General features: G+C 39.2%; 1 protein-coding gene across 5 annotated transcripts in view; it reads left to right on the top strand.

The window, feature by feature from the left end:
* Window positions 1–15,617, top strand: part of ADAMTSL1 (ADAMTS like 1) — a 405,610-nt gene that overhangs the window by 309,352 nt on the left and 80,641 nt on the right. For 3 of the 5 annotated variants that reach the window (XM_071730006.1, XM_071730004.1, XM_071730007.1), the window contains 3 exons: window positions 8,066–8,116; window positions 12,166–12,370; window positions 13,613–13,760. In XM_071730006.1, coding sequence (XP_071586107.1) covers window positions 8,066–8,116; window positions 12,166–12,370; window positions 13,613–13,760 — 404 coding nt within the window. The remainder of the gene's footprint in view (window positions 1–8,065; window positions 8,117–12,165; window positions 12,371–13,612; window positions 13,761–15,617) is intronic. The other 2 variants (XM_071730003.1, XM_071730005.1) reach the window with 1 other exon arrangement.

Genomic DNA, 15,617 nt, shown 5'->3' with positions numbered 1-15,617 from the left:
GAATACCAGGAGTATTGTGTGGGTCTGCAATTGTTGCCTCTTTAGACAGTGCACAGAAATGTTTTACTTTATTGTGCTTATTATGGCAATAATTAGCAGTATTGCTGGCATCACAAGTACCAAAAAAAGCTTAAATGAAATAAACATGGAAAATTAATCTTTTTTTTCTCCAAATTCAAGGTCTCACGTACTTATAGGTGAAGCAGTGTGTGGAAGGTTATTTCTCAAACATGTATAATTTATACATGTTTCTTTTCTGGGTTAAGTAAATCAACCTAAATAAGATCAGAAATTAGCAACCTGCAGGATAGATGACATGCTAGGACACCATGTTCATTTGAGTTCCTCTATACTATTAGTGCCCTACCCAGTCTGTCTCACAGACCCTCTTTAGGATCCAGCCTCTACTGTAGAAACAGAGAAGCAACATATCTGCTTATTTTCAATCCATTAAGACTTATAACAGTCAGAACTTGACTGGCAAATATATATGTAATATCTACTGATATAAATAGCAACCAGCTTAACCTAACCCACTCCCCTTCTACATTAATATTTCACATTTTTAAATAATGTCAGATCTTATAACTGTTCAAAACTTGACAAACTGGATGACTGAGAGGAAGTTTTTAAGTACCAGGAGTATCCTCCTCTTTGGTAGCTTCTAATGAAAGGTGAATAGAATTTTTTTTCTACTTTGATAAAAAGTTTGCTTAGATTGGACTTAACTGTGTGTGCTAAACATTTACCTACAAGAACCCTCCTATAAGCTGAAGTTACCATTTCTTTCATAATTCAAAGGCATTCCTCCAAAAAGCAGTATTTACAAATATGGAAAATACTTTTACTCCACATTCATCTCTGCACAGAATACTCTTTGGAGCAACATCAGTGATGCTTCTGCATTTCATCTTCAGTTTCAAGTGGCATCCTCAGCTGCACGGTTCTGCATTTTTACCAATCTCCTTTTTTTTTTCTTTTTCTCTTTTTTTTTTTTTTCTTTTTTTTTTCTCTTTTTTTTTTTTTCCTGTCTCCCACATAATAATGTGGGGTTTTCTGAGTCACAAAAGCTCTAGTGGTGCTTTTACCAGGAGATTTCAATGGTATATAGTGGTTTCTAAAGGTATTTTCAGGAAAGGCTAAATTCTTGGAGCAACTGACTCAAAAAATTATATTAGCAAGTCTCTAATGTGGGCTTCTTTCTATCACTTTGACAATAATGCCAGTCTGATTTTCAAAGGCAAAAATCCTGGAATTTGCCTAGAGCTTTACATGTAAGACTGCCACCAGAAATAATGTTAGTACCTGGGGAAAGTTTGGGGAAAAATCTCTAGTTCAAACAAGACTTTCAAGACTCAGGGATCTGAAGGAACTCTGAGATATCCACAGTCTTCCAGCAAAACTGCAAACTCCTTTCTCATCAAAGCTTTTCTTGTGGCATTCTCGCTTAACTATCCATACAGTATGGTGGAGGAGACAAGCATCAGCAAAAAAAAAAATAAAAAATAAAAAAAACCCCTTAAATTTAAATGAAGTTATTTTTATATGTTGATTTTTAACTAGTCTTAACAAGAACAACAAAGTGCAAGTTAAAGCTCTCAAAAGACTGCCAGGATATTATGGCCATTCAAAGTACTCTGATACAGTGAGAAGTTCCCCCTAAACATGGGGTGATGGGAAACTGTATACAATTTCCTGGGCAACACTGCAAGACATGTATGTGAATGGTAACTTTTATAAAGAAAAGGTGGTTGTAGCAAGTAAATAAGCATTAATTAAAATGAAACATAGTGTACTCTGTTAATCATAAACAGAGGTTTCCTCACTCCCCTACAAACTGGCAGCAGAATCAGGAAATTGCTAAACACATATGTTTGAAAAGGTTAAAAGGTTGTAATCAGCTTCCCTACAGGTGTTATATTAGGTTAGAAGTTATAAGCTAAGTGTCACAGCAGTACAGTGTCCCCATTTTCACTAGTTTCATTCTGGAAGATGAACAAAACTGGAGTGCTGGTGTGCTGGTGTGCTGGTATGCTTCTGAAAAGATGGGCTGCACTTTCTCATTTACACAGCAGCAGCTATAGATCTGCAGGGCTGAGAGAGTTCTGAGGCACAATGAGTCATTTACTGTAATTGCCCTTGCGTGGGACATATGATAGATTTAAAATTTATTTTTATTACCTTTTTCAGATAAAATACGCTATAGCTGCCACAGATACTGAGCTTTTTGACAACACCCCAGCTTTTTTCATGGATGTGGGATGCTGGTTATGACAATGCCCTTTTCTGATCTCTGCCTCGGGCAAATGGTCAGTTCTGTGGATTTGCATTAAGTTCTTAATTTGTTGCAGGGGGGTTGGGAAAGCATTTCTGCCTTCCAGTGCTCTCTGAACCTTAGTTGCCTCCCATTCCTGGGGCTGGTCTCTTTTTCCACAATCATATGCATATGGATAACTCTAAAGACAGCAAGAGATTGTCGTTCCCGGGGAAGATGAGACAGAAAGGTTTCAGACATCCAAACAGAAGGGAGAACAAGCCTTCTCCAACACCAGTTTGAAGTTGTATGTGTTGGAAGAGTGATACTGGGATTAGCAAAAAGAGTGCTGCCAGCAAATGAGGGAGCATAGTCAACACACATCAGTCATTTCAACTGTATACATATGGAGGATTATTTTTAACAGTTCAGCATTTATTGAGGAACTATTAAGGTTCCTGGAGAAGTGAGCTACAGGGAGGCATTATGCATGAAAAAAACAATTCTGAGCAGCAGGGAAGGAACCACCAAGTGAGATTTCAGGAAAGAGTGATACATCTGAGGAAAATTACAATACGTATGCTTCCAGGTGCAGGAGTTGTAGGTGGGGAAGGAGCTGATAGCAGTGGTAATATTCTAGCAGCATTAGCTGAGGTCACCTAAGCTCAAGAGCAGGATGAAGATGAGCTGCAGATACTCCTAATGCCTAAAGAGACAATTCTCTTCTTAAGGTAAATACACAAAACCTTGAATTTTGGGGCAAGGTCAGTTTAAATTAAGCTAGAAAATTGTTTTGTTGGAACAGGCTGGCAGACTGGGCCAGGAAGCGTTTGTCAAAGTATTAAAAGGTGTGAATAGCAGAGAAAATTTCTCTCTGAGAAAACAGTATTGAAGAAAGACATAAAGAAAGGCAGAAAGGACCTGTTGGGATGCATCAGATAGAAAGGTGGGGAAATACTTCTTGTATTTCTATGAGAATCAAAGGTACCAGTCTGCCTGAAAAGAAGCTATAGGAAATGTAATCTGGTTTAAGTCCTAGAAGAGACCAAAACTGCAGCAAGTAGTAAGATAGTCACAGAGATTTTCAGTGGTTCTTGAGTTGTTATTATTTAGTAGTGGGCAATAACACAATTTACATCTTTGTATCAAACACTGTTCATCCAAACCACCATAAAATACAGTAAAAAATGTAGAAGATTTTTTAAAGTATTATAAGTCTTGCCGCAGGTAGGAAGCTGCTTCCAGTTGATGACACCAATTTCAAGTCCTGTAAAGGGCACTCTATGGCAATGACAAGTAAAGCATATGCTTCTTAAAATTTGAAGTCTGTACACCACAAGCAAGTCAATTTTTATAAAGGTGAGGTACTGTTGTGCTCAACAGACATATTGTCTAAAGTATGAGGTTTTTCTGGAGGTTGACACAAGATAGCTTTCTCTACAGTCCTTTGCATTTTTTAGGTAGGTTATTTAAGTATCAAATGATATCCCATATTAAAATGCTTAGATAGGGGACAGCGGGCTTTACCACTCTGTGAAGTATGAAGGCCATATTAAAGGATACCTAAATAAAAAATAAATGGTAGTTCTTCAGGTTCCACAGTGGTAGGCTGTAACGAGATGAGATGATCGCTAATACTAGCTATATTTCAGAATTAAGGAAAGTGGTCCAGAAACCAGAAAAGTAACACATACTGTTAACAGAGAACTACAAAACTCTCTATCCCCCAAAGGGTACATTCAAACAAACATGTTGCCTGTACCTGTAGATGTCATCTGCCCCATCTCTGAATGGACGTAATGATAGTTTTAGGCCTCAATACCTTTTTTTTTGAGGGCAGAAAGCCTTCATATAGCACAAGGTGATGATGTCACCCTGTGCCATCTTCACAGAGCACTGTGAGAGAAGGCTGCAGTATCACACACAGGATTTTAAGTGTGTGCTTAATAGTTTAAATTGAAGATTTTTCAGTAGCCGGTGGTCTGTCCAATGATAATCATGGCTCTCAAGGAGATGCTGGCTCAGATAGTAAATTCTTCTTTTGTGATGAACTTTTTGAGGTCTTAAAAGTGTTTCCCTTCACTTAATGAATTAGCTGTCCATGACCAGCTTTAGCTGCTTCAACTCTGTATTATCGTTTGGAGTTACTATTAATTCCTAGACATACTTTGGGCTACTGCTTTGCTGGCATATTCCCTGCCCTGAAGATCATTTATTCTCAAGTGTCTCAGATTTCCAAGAAAACCTAAATCTTTGCTGTGCAAGTGGACATCAGGAAAGAGGTGTAACACCTCCAGCCACCCAGGAGTTCTGGCAGTCCTGTGGCTGCAGCACTAGTGGCAAGAAATGACCAGCAAAACAGAGCCTGCAGGAGAAGCAAAGGCTGTGAGCTTGAGGCATATGAGGGTGCTGCAAAGGCTGGTCACTGTCACAGCAAGATGTAGAAGCACAGGAATGGCAGGCACCTCTACCCACTCCTAGCCTCAGCCCATCATCCTCAAGCAGGGTCACACCATCCTGAGGCATCTCGAGAGGAGATGCCCTTCTCCTCTGCTGGCTCTTCTTCCATCTCTGCTTCCCATGCCCCTGCTTGGCCCTGGGCATTCAGGAGAGAGAGGCAGGAAAGGACTGACCCCTTGTTGGAGGAAGTCATTGGGGAGCTACTAAAAGTTGTTTGTGCATCCCATATGTGTTGATGGTAGCTTAAGGAGAAAAAGGAGCTGTCAGGGAAGACAAAGCCAAACATGACTTTCAAGGAATACATCTGCAGGCACCCATCCCAGCAGAAAGCAGAACTTTTTTCAGAAATGGCAAACCTGGGTGCAGCACACCCACCTCTGGCATGTGCTGTTCCTGTTCCAGCTGGATATGTGCCTTGGAAGAGGAACCGTGCTGATGGTGCCAGCCCTCAGGAGGAAAACAAAGCAGTCTGCAGAGTATATGACACAACTTGTTGGCTGAAAGACATGGGAGATTTCACACATAACACAATAGATCTTCAAAATAATTTGCTGTGTGCTCCTGTTCGTTCCAAAACAGGTTTGTTCTCAGTGCTGTGTGAATGAGTTCTGTTATCTGCTCCCACATCAGACATCTCAGTGTAGTGGAGGAATAATTACTATCAGCTCTATTCATTTAGCACACCATCCCTTTGGCGTTGTCTGAGAAATGTACAGTGAACAAAGCCCCTAATCTAGATCTCTTCTATCTTTTTATAAGAGGGTATTGGACTGAAAAATATATGGAATTTAAGCTACTTTTGTGGTTAAAAAGTACAGGATTCAGCAAATTATTTAATCTCTGAAATGGTTCTCAAATAATTCACTTAGGCTTTTTCTCTTTTTTTTTTTTTTTTTTTTTTTCTTGTGGAACACATATTTAAAAAGCAGACACAACACTGGCTATGAAAGATTTGGTTGTCATTAAAGTTGCATCTTCAAGCCAATTTTGACAGTTGTAAATCAAGCCATTGTGTATTATTGTGGGGGTCTTGTTTCCTCATGGTGTCCATGGCATTTCTGTTGTTTGGAATCATTGCCCTGCAGTAGCAGAATAAGAGCCTTTGGCATGCTCTCACATATGCACAAGGAGTGTGTCAGTAATTCCATGGGGCTCTATACCATTTACAGAAATTTAATCCATGTATGCAAAAATTCTTTGGGTGTCAAACCTTCCCAATGACAACATTAATCTAGTGCTTTGTAAATGTTATTTAATCATCATAGCAGTGTTTGTATGTGGTATGGCTGTTTCCATTGGAATGGTTTTGGATCTTATGCATTCTAATGCATGTAGGCCTGGACTATGCATACAGCCATGTTTACTAGAAATAAAAGATTTCTCACAGCAGCAAATGAGACATGTTTTGAAATAAATTTCTTTCTTAAGCAGTAGATACTTGTATTGTATACTTATTTCATTTCTGTACTTAGTATATTCATCTTTCTTCCAAATACTCCTCAGCAAGCTGATGAGCTGGGAAGTGCAAAACCCAGAATGGAACTTCTACAGCAGTGGTAGAAGAGTCAGGAAAAGAAGCAGAGATCCCATAAACATGAGCATTAAAGCCCTCAGAAAAAGTGTCATTTCATCTTCTTAAAATACTAGTACACAATTTCTGAAGCTTCTCCAGGCATTTACTCATCAAGCTAAGTCTGAAAAGATTTGTGACTTGTTCACTGGACATAATTTAAGTGATCCATCTGTCTTTTCCAAAGTTTCCCAGTGCCAGAACTGACTCTTAGATGCTTAGATTTTTGTGGAGACAGGCAGCTCTATGAAGATACAAATATGTGCACTCATGGAAAAGGCTCCTATGACTTCAGATGCTGCTAATCTTAGAGGGGGCCATCTAGTGCCCATCACACATGCCCAGGGCTCCAGTGTCTTCCTCTGTTTTAGATGGAAAATTCCAGGATATTGACCTGGCACTGACTCCTCACTGTGAATACACAATGGGATTCATTCTATCATGGAGAAGTTGTCCACATAAAAACTCTGTTGACTGAAATGAAATGGCCCCCTTTAGCCTTAGCATGACAAGACTTCTTTGAATGCTTATAGCATTTTTCAGTGAGCTGTGTTGAGGAAGGATAATACTTTCTCTCTTGCCCTCCTTTGCTCCTTGCCTTGGGAATCCATATCAGTGTAGCTGGCATCTCTCATCTGCATAGGACTCTCAAAAATCACCTTCATCCCTTTCAGTCTCTTTTCTCTCTCAGTGACTTCGATAGGCACGTAAGTTGTATTTTAATGTAACTGGCATTCACTCTTTGATGGTTCTGCCCCATCCAAGACCCCTGCTGCAGAGTGGCCTTGATGAAAGTGATAGGTGAGGTGCCCTGCAATCTGTTTGACATCAATGGATATGCCTGATAATTGGGAGACAACATGAGTAGAGTTCCTCTGTGACAGAATCTATGAAACTGCAGGCAAAAGATGGAATTCCAGACTAGACATCCATTGAGACCCTGTAGCTGCCAAAAAGTCAAGTGATATGCATCTCACATATAAAGAGTGTGAAATGTATTTCAGATAATTACTAGTTCTGATCCACACTATTGCCTTCTTTAGTCCTTAGATGCTCTATTATTTACATACTATACCAATACCAGAGCAGCAAACCAAGCCAACCAGTCACAAAACCAAAACCAACCAACCAAGTAACCTGACATGTAATTCTCTCCAGCTTCTTCTTTCTTCCAGAAGAACACAAATAAAGAAGCAGGTCCTGATGATGAATGAAGTGTAACTGCTTTAAGATGGAGAGACAAGAATTTCAGGTCTTAATTCTAGCACTGAGATTCCCCAGATTTCTAATCCAAGACCGTGTTAAAGCAGATGTTGTGTCTGAAGGGCAGAAACAACCATATAATAGTTTAAAAAAGAGTTTCATCTGGAGCTCTCTGGAGCAGAGGGAAGTTCCCATTATTGTCTTCAGTAACTTTTCATAGAAGATAACATTAAGTGTAGAAAATTTTTCTTCATAATGGCAGATAGTAATCTCATAAATTTAAATAATTTTTGGACAACTTATTTGAATAACTCATGGTAATGGATTGCTTCTCAGTCAAACAAACATATGCATAAGAATAAAGTAGTACTCTGGTTTATTCTGTCAGCAACACATATAGTACGGTGGGAACATAAACTCTGTTTTAAATGTGATAGCAACTTGGGTAAAATATCTCTCTTGTTTGTTTGGGTTGTATTTGTAATATTGTTTAAAAAAAATGTATAATGTAATCATTTAGTGTTTATTTTATTATGTGTACCTTCTACTCAGAGGGTTGGCATTATTGTTCCTAACAGTGATGGATACAAGCAGATCATGCCCTATGACCTCTACCATCCCCTTCCTCGGTACGTAAAACAGTCAACCAGATGCTAGGATTAAAAAATGCATTTGCCTCTTCTTTTCTCCACTCTCCACTTATGGTTTGCTCTCAAACTCCGTTAACAAATGCTGCTTTTCTCTTTCTCTGAGCTCCTGTAGATTAACCTAAAGATTTTCAAGTACTAACTGATTGTTATAAATCCTGTTGATGCAAAACTGAAACAATATTCTAACTGTAGCATCAGTGCAGACTTATTAATTGTGTGATCCTTTTCTTTCTCTCACACCCCACGCCATCCCTCCCCCCTCCCCTTTTCTTTTACACCCTTCCTTTTTTATTCAATTTACTCTTCTCTGGACTGGACTATAATCTGTGACTTTGTAATGAACCATTGGATTTTCTCTCACTCTCCAGTAGTGCTTCTTTCTGCATGCTTATAAATTTGAGATTTTGGGTTTAGACAATATCAGTGTTGTGTTCTGATCCTGCAAACCCATGCTAATGCCTTCCCTAGGGGCATTAATCTTGATTTTTCTAAGAAGTCAGAGATGGGGAAATAATAGGATCAAGGCCTGATTTGAATTATTAATTATTTCAGAATTAAAATGTCTAATGTAAGAGTAATTGTATGAGTAATTACTCTTAAAAGCAGTGAATAAGACTGGTGCTGATAAAATGGTAGCTGAAGGATAATAACCCCTTGGTTTTGAAACACTGTCTGGACATGCAGTAGTATTGTGCTGTGTTTCCCTCTCCATAAACTTATAGAGTCATGGGGTATGAAATCAAAATTTAAAAACCCTATGCAACTTCTTTGCCTCATCCTGGTGAGGAAATAACATCCATTGAACCATGGTGGGGCCTTATGTAGGGAGCTTTCAGAATCAGTGTGCGAGCACAGTGCATTCATGTTCAGCACATTCAAATGGACCCATCCGAAACTGTGGATGAAAAGACAAGAAGCCCACCTTACTTCTCAAGCATTGTAAGCTACCATTCATATTGCTTGCCAAGCTACCATTCATGTTGACATCCTTTATCAATTATCTCAGTCATCTGGGTTAGGATTTTCTCTTTCTAGCTAAAGGTGTTATACATACACAGTCATTATCACCAAATATTCCTGAGATATACTTATAAATTGTATCCCTGTGTCTTAATTACACTTTTCTGGAAGACACTTTTCTTTGTTTGTAAAAAAAATTCACATACATACCTCAACCTCCCAAATTCAATTTCTGTTAGTAAATTACTAGATTAGTAGATTACTAATATAAAAATTAACACTCTAGCTTTGAATAAAACAGACTGCATTTCAATTGTGTACAAAGGGCATGTACACTGACAAAAGACAGAGAAAAATTTTGTATCAGAGAATGATTCAGCACTACTTAACAGTGCAGAGACTGTATTCTGTATTTAAGGAAACAGTATCCTGAGCTGGCAGATAGACAGTGGCCTTTTTAGTGCTGAAGAAAATCCAAAATAAAGGATCAAAAGGACCTGAGGTATTTGTCTTTCAGTATCACTGAAAAAAAGGAAAAAAAATCATTTCCTAACAATGATCAAAAGTCTGAGACTGTTTCTCAAGCTGTTCTGGATTATGGTCTCACCCCATAAGAGTCCCTTTACATTCAGTCTCACTGCTCTCATTTAACCCTCCCCATCAATTGCTCAGGCTGCAATTGCTTGCTGGGACTCCTGCCCTTCTTTTTCCTTCTGCTGTTTTGTGTCTGCTTCCCCTTTTCTCCCTCTCCCCAGCTCCCACATTTGAACCCATGAACATGACTCAGGTCTTCCTCTCTCACTGAGACAGAAGGCACAGCCACATCTCTCCTCTCCAAACCTCAGAGGCAGCAGAAACTGAACAGACCACAAAGCTGGCATGGGACAGGACCAAATCAAAGGGATGAAAAATATCTTCCCTCTGAACCTGCAGAGGTTAGGAAACAAAACCCCAAACAGTAAAAAGACAAATACAAAACAAAAAAAAAGAACAACAAACAAACATACAAAAAGACCCCCGCAACCAAACATAACCAAACCAGAGAGGCCCTCATTACAATTAGCTGTACAAGAATGGCACTTTATACCAGGGAAAGGGAGAGTAATAAACACCCCAGAAGAAGGGAAGAACACATCTTCACAGTCTTTCTCTCCTGCAACCCCTCAGCCTTGAATTTTATCATGAAGAGGAAATGGTATGGTTCAATGAGTACAGTTCTAGTATTTAATGCACCACCAACTCCTTTCACAAATTCTGTCTCAGTGATGTACCCTTTGTACCTCAAAAGGAGCTTTGACCAACTGCTCTAAGAGCTGTGCAACAAAACAGCTTCACCTTTCTACCTTGCACTTGTACAAATCCTGAGGACCAAACTGCTTGCCTGTATTTAACTTACTTGGTATTGCTGAGGCTGCCTAAGGCATCTGGAAACTTGTCCTATAGGCTCCAGGGAAATCCCTGGTGCCACATCTCTTTTATGCCTAGGAAAATTTGGGTCAGTCTGGCTGCAACAGCTCCTGCTGTTCACAAGTTTCAGTCTGAGACCTCTTCATTTAGGTTTGTAGTAGTGAGAAACCTTAGCTGTGTGCTCGGAAAATTGTTCAGCAGAAGCCCACAGGTAACACATTCTAACTAAAAGCATAGCTAAAATTATATGTTTGTTAATTATGTGGTATATGCTGACCACACAGTGATGGATATGGAAAGCTGTAAACATTGTTTCACCACTTAGTGATAAGTTGTAGTGTTAATCAGTGGCTTCCCCATTCATTAATATCTATTAACACAAGCCATTTCATGTTGAGTTTTATGTCACTTTCAGACAGGAGCCAGGTGTGAGTATTGCTTATTTGAACTGCACCTGGTGAGAAAAAGATGGGATGATATATGAAAAATCAGAGGGAAAGACAAGCATTTTCCAGATGGCTTTAACAACCTCAGTGCTCTGGTAATTGCTACTTAATAAAAATATTTCCTTTGTTTTAACTAGGAGAAAAAAATCCTGACCTTTCACCATTTTCCTTCTTGCCTGAAAAAGGTTAAAAGGTGGCATGGTTTTGTTTTCTCTTTTTTCTACAAAAAATCAAAATGTTAAGGCTTATGACCAAAATCATTGTTTCAAACATTGTTTCTAATTTCCTGATCACTATTTTACTGCAGAAAAAATGAAAAAATAGTGAAATGTTTCCTGGTAGATAAAACCTATACACTTCTATATTATCAGGCATGCACAGGATTGTACAGGAATAGCCACACTGGATCATGAAAATGGCCCAGGATCATCTCTGTGAGAATGGCTTGAATATAAGAAAGTAAATACTAGACTATTTTTTGTGGACAGCCGTAAGGACATATAAAACAATACATGCATTGTATATGCATCACTTTTAAAAACTATTATTCTCCTAAGTATGCATACCTGTTCAGAACATATATACTATTCTATGGATTTCTCATTATATTCTCAAATGGCAGCTGTAGAGAAAAGATGGTTTCTCAGCTCCTCTCAGTGCCTCAACTGTAAGGAAACAAGGCCCACGTGGTTCATTCATCAGCAGCCACGTATCAGATCACTTCAGTCATGTATTTTTTATGGTAATGGTCTCCCATCTTCTTTCTTTTTTTTTTCCTTCTCAACTCAGTTGTTTCCCTGGGAAGAAACACTGCTGTTTCCCTGTATGTCCTTGGGTGCAGTGAGCTTCCAGTGATTAGTAACCAAAATCCTCACATTGTGAATATACAGTAATCCCATCGATTAAGTAAAAGGATGAAGTTTAAAATAATAAGAGTATCTGTGATGAGTTATTTGGTTAGTGGGAGAGAAGAGATTTTACATTACCAGTCTGTGACTTGAAGACTTGAAGAAACTATGAGAGTGCTTTGTTGTGGTGGTCATTTACGAAAATATACATATAATTAATTTTTACTGACATTAATCAGGAAAAAAAAAACAAAACCCAAAACAAAAAACTGCTGCAGGTCACAGTTTGTGCATTTGGGGCATGTGGGTGGGAGCAGCAGGAGCTCCTTTTCCTGATGCCTCTCTGTTTTTTGTTTTTTTTTCCCAGGTGGGAAAGTACGCCATGGACTGCCTGTTCCTCATCCTGTGGAGGGGGTATTCAAAGCCGCAGTGTCTCGTGTGTGGAAGAAGACATCCAGGGGCATATCAGTCCTGTGGAAGAATGGAAATGCATGTATACTCCAAAGATGCCTGTTGTCCAACCTTGCAATATATTTGACTGCCCAAAGTGGCTTGCTCAGGAGTGGTCTCCGGTAATCAGTTTAGCTTTGTTGGCTTTGTTTGGTTTGTTCTACCACACTTGGAATATGTCTTAAATTATAGTTTAGTGAGCTTGTGGAAATCAGAACATGCTCTACTTTCTTTCTCTCTTAAGTTATGTGATTTGCCTAACTGCAAAATAGATACTCAGGAATAACATGATTAAAGAGATTATGGAAAAATAAATTTGATCTTTAATATCGATCTTTAATAAGTGACTTTCTACTAGAAATATACTGGGAATATGAACAAAATGCACAAAACAAAACCAGGAAACATGTAATGTTGTAACTTCATTACAATTTTTCAGTCGTAACTTAAATATCAGTAGCTGCTGAGAAATTTCCTGAAATACATGAAGCCATAGATGACTGCTCTTTGATGCTTGCAGTAGTCTGTTTCTGACTCACCTTTCCCTCTGTATGAAAGTAAATCTTTAAAATACCTTTCTACAAAAGTAAAAATGTAGTTTGAGTTTGTACATGAAGACTTAATCTTGACTGTAGTTTCTCACCGCCCCAGTTTCTCAAGAGGTAAAACAGGTTTTAGAAGCTAAGCTAGCTCCCCCACAGGGGAGATGGTCTTGTCCAATTATGAAGTATCTAATGATTTCCAGATGAAAGCCATCATCCAAGAGCAAAGTAATATTGTTAGTATCCATAGTACTCCTCACTGGTTGGTGGTTTTGATCCTCTCCCATGCAACCATTTCTGAAACAATCTGTTCAGTGGAAAAAAATTGATGTACCTTACCAAAAATGAATGAAAAAAGACTCAGGAAAAGTGTCTAAGGGAAGAAAAGCCCAATTTCCTATTCTGTTTGGTGCCATGTTCCAAAATAGCTGAATGTCACCACTATTAACTCGTAAGCTAGTACTTTTTCCAAGCAAAGCAGAGTGGCTCCAGATGAAACTGACAGGGTGTTACAGAGTACATCCAGCATGGAATATATGGCCACAAGCCAAGAAGCCAATGCTGCAAGTGACACTGTATGCAAAATTCAGCAGCAAAAGATCCAAACTACATAAATTTTCAGAGCAAAAAAGACAAAGAACTGTCAAGTTTATGCCTTATGCATAACTACCAAATACTATTAATAGTATACCTTCAGAGTTGTGTGTTTCTGCATCATGGTTTGCTCTCTGAAGTACACATGCTTCTATTGTATATTCCCCTTTTATCTATCATTTATGTTATATCACATGCACCTTTTTTTTTTCCCTTTTCTTTCCCCAGTGCACTGTGACCTGTGGACAGGGGCTCAGATACCGTGTGGTCCTTTGCATTGATCACAGGGGGATGCATACAGGAGGTTGTAGTCCTAAAACAAAGCCACATATAAAAGAAGAATGCATTGTACCAACTCCTTGCTACAAGCCCAAAGGTAATGAGACAGAAAGAGTCTTACAAATTTTTTCAGAACTCTTCCACATTGAACATTCTGATTTTGTTGCTGGTAGCACTGTTTCCACCTAGGCTTGAGTCATGAATCTTTAATCTTTAAGGTTTTCCATTCCTATCACCATTTGCCTGCTAGCAACTTGGTGTGAATGTTGTCCCCTTCTTTCTTACCAGCTCTGAAGTTTTCACTGTTAATTTGTGTCCCTGCAGACCAAGCAATAGCAATGTAAATTTGACCATGGTGTGAGCAGATTTGACCTCACTGGTCAAGCAGATAGTCCTATTGAGTCTGGGCTACATTTGCCACATATTTTAACAAGAAATAAATACATAAATAATGTACATGTTAGATAAATTTAACTATGATTTTGAAGAGGGTGTTCATAACGTGGAGTATGAAATAGGCTTATGTATATCCCAACATAAAGTTCCTCTTACTAGGAAGGCTCCCCTGTTGTGCACAATGTATTGGACTCAGCGTGGCTCATATCAAGAAGCATTCACAGTTTATAAGGAGTGTTTCTTGACTTGGGCCTCAGACAGAGAATAAAACTGGGGTAAATCCCCAGCATTTTTTTCAGAAAAAGAAAAGATATTTCTGCCATTGTTAGAAATGCAATGCTAGAAAGAGAATGTTGGAAAAAGTCCTGGAGACTGGATTGGATAAAGGACAATCTGCTGCCACGTGCAGCAGGCGCAGTTATTTGGCTTTTTTCTCTGGTATATGAGCATGCGTGTGTTTGTGCATGCAGCTCTATTGATACAGCCCCTGAGCCTGTGCAGTCATGGAAACTTCTGGGCTACAGCAATGCAGGTGAACTTACTTTCTCCAAACTGGAAACTTAAGCCCTACCATAAAAAGAAATCGGTTTGTTTTAAAAAATTAATTGCTATCCTGATACACATTGAGAACACCTATTGTGAAGCCTTGGGAAATAAAGAGTGACACGTGGCCTCATGATGATCCAAGATGGAACAGTGAAATTTGGAATTTAATTTCTGCACTCAGTGGCCAATGATGGGCATGCTTGCCAAGTTGGAAGATTCCAGTTTACCTGGACCGTGAGAATTCCCTGTGTCTGCCAGCCACCAGGGGGGTGAAACCCAGACACAGGTCCTCTGGGAAGCAGTGGTTGTTTGCACTCCGTTTTGCTGGCCAACATTAACTCACTTTGTCCACCTGCCAGGGTGAAAAAAAAGGTCTCTGCCACCGTGTTAGCATGACTCTGACCCTCATATGAATATTCAGTGGGTTTTGGCTCAGTCAGTCAGTTGCCTGGGGCTTTTTGGGTTTATGGTGTTCAGAGCACAGGTAAAGCAAGATCCTCTCTGCAGCAGAAGGTGCAAGCAAAAGCAGTAAGACAGCAGAACATCAGGTGCTGCAAACCACCCACAACTAGCTTCTGCTGAGGAAACATGAGAGAGGTGCAAGGCCAGCTGGAAAAACTTTGTTTGTCTGCATAGGTCAGTGGGACTTCTCTGGGAACAAAGTACATACTTGTTTGCTGGAAGCACAACCTTGCAACAGAGTGGCATCCCTGCCCTGGTTGAACAGAGCTTCCCTTTGCAGTACATATGAAATTAATTTCTGATTGTAGGCAATTTTTTCTTTTTTCCATTTTTTCCCAGAGGATGTAAAGTGCTACATGAAGCATGTTGTTTTGCTTGTGTTTAATTTTACTCCTCATCTTGGTTCTACAACACTCTCACAACTGTCCCTCCATAATGCCAGTGGTAATGTGTGAAGATCCATGTACTTGAGGGCTGAATCATGCTTTCAGAAGAGAGCTGGACTAGGTGATATGCAGAGGTCTTTTCCAATCCAAATTATTCTGTTTAT

The sequence above is a fragment of the Heliangelus exortis genome, chromosome Z (assembly GCF_036169615.1).
Source record: "Heliangelus exortis chromosome Z, bHelExo1.hap1, whole genome shotgun sequence".
Taxonomy (NCBI): Eukaryota; Metazoa; Chordata; class Aves; order Apodiformes; family Trochilidae; genus Heliangelus; species Heliangelus exortis.
Note: the sequence above shows the minus strand (reverse complement) of the source record. Positions and strands in the feature narration are given on the sequence as shown.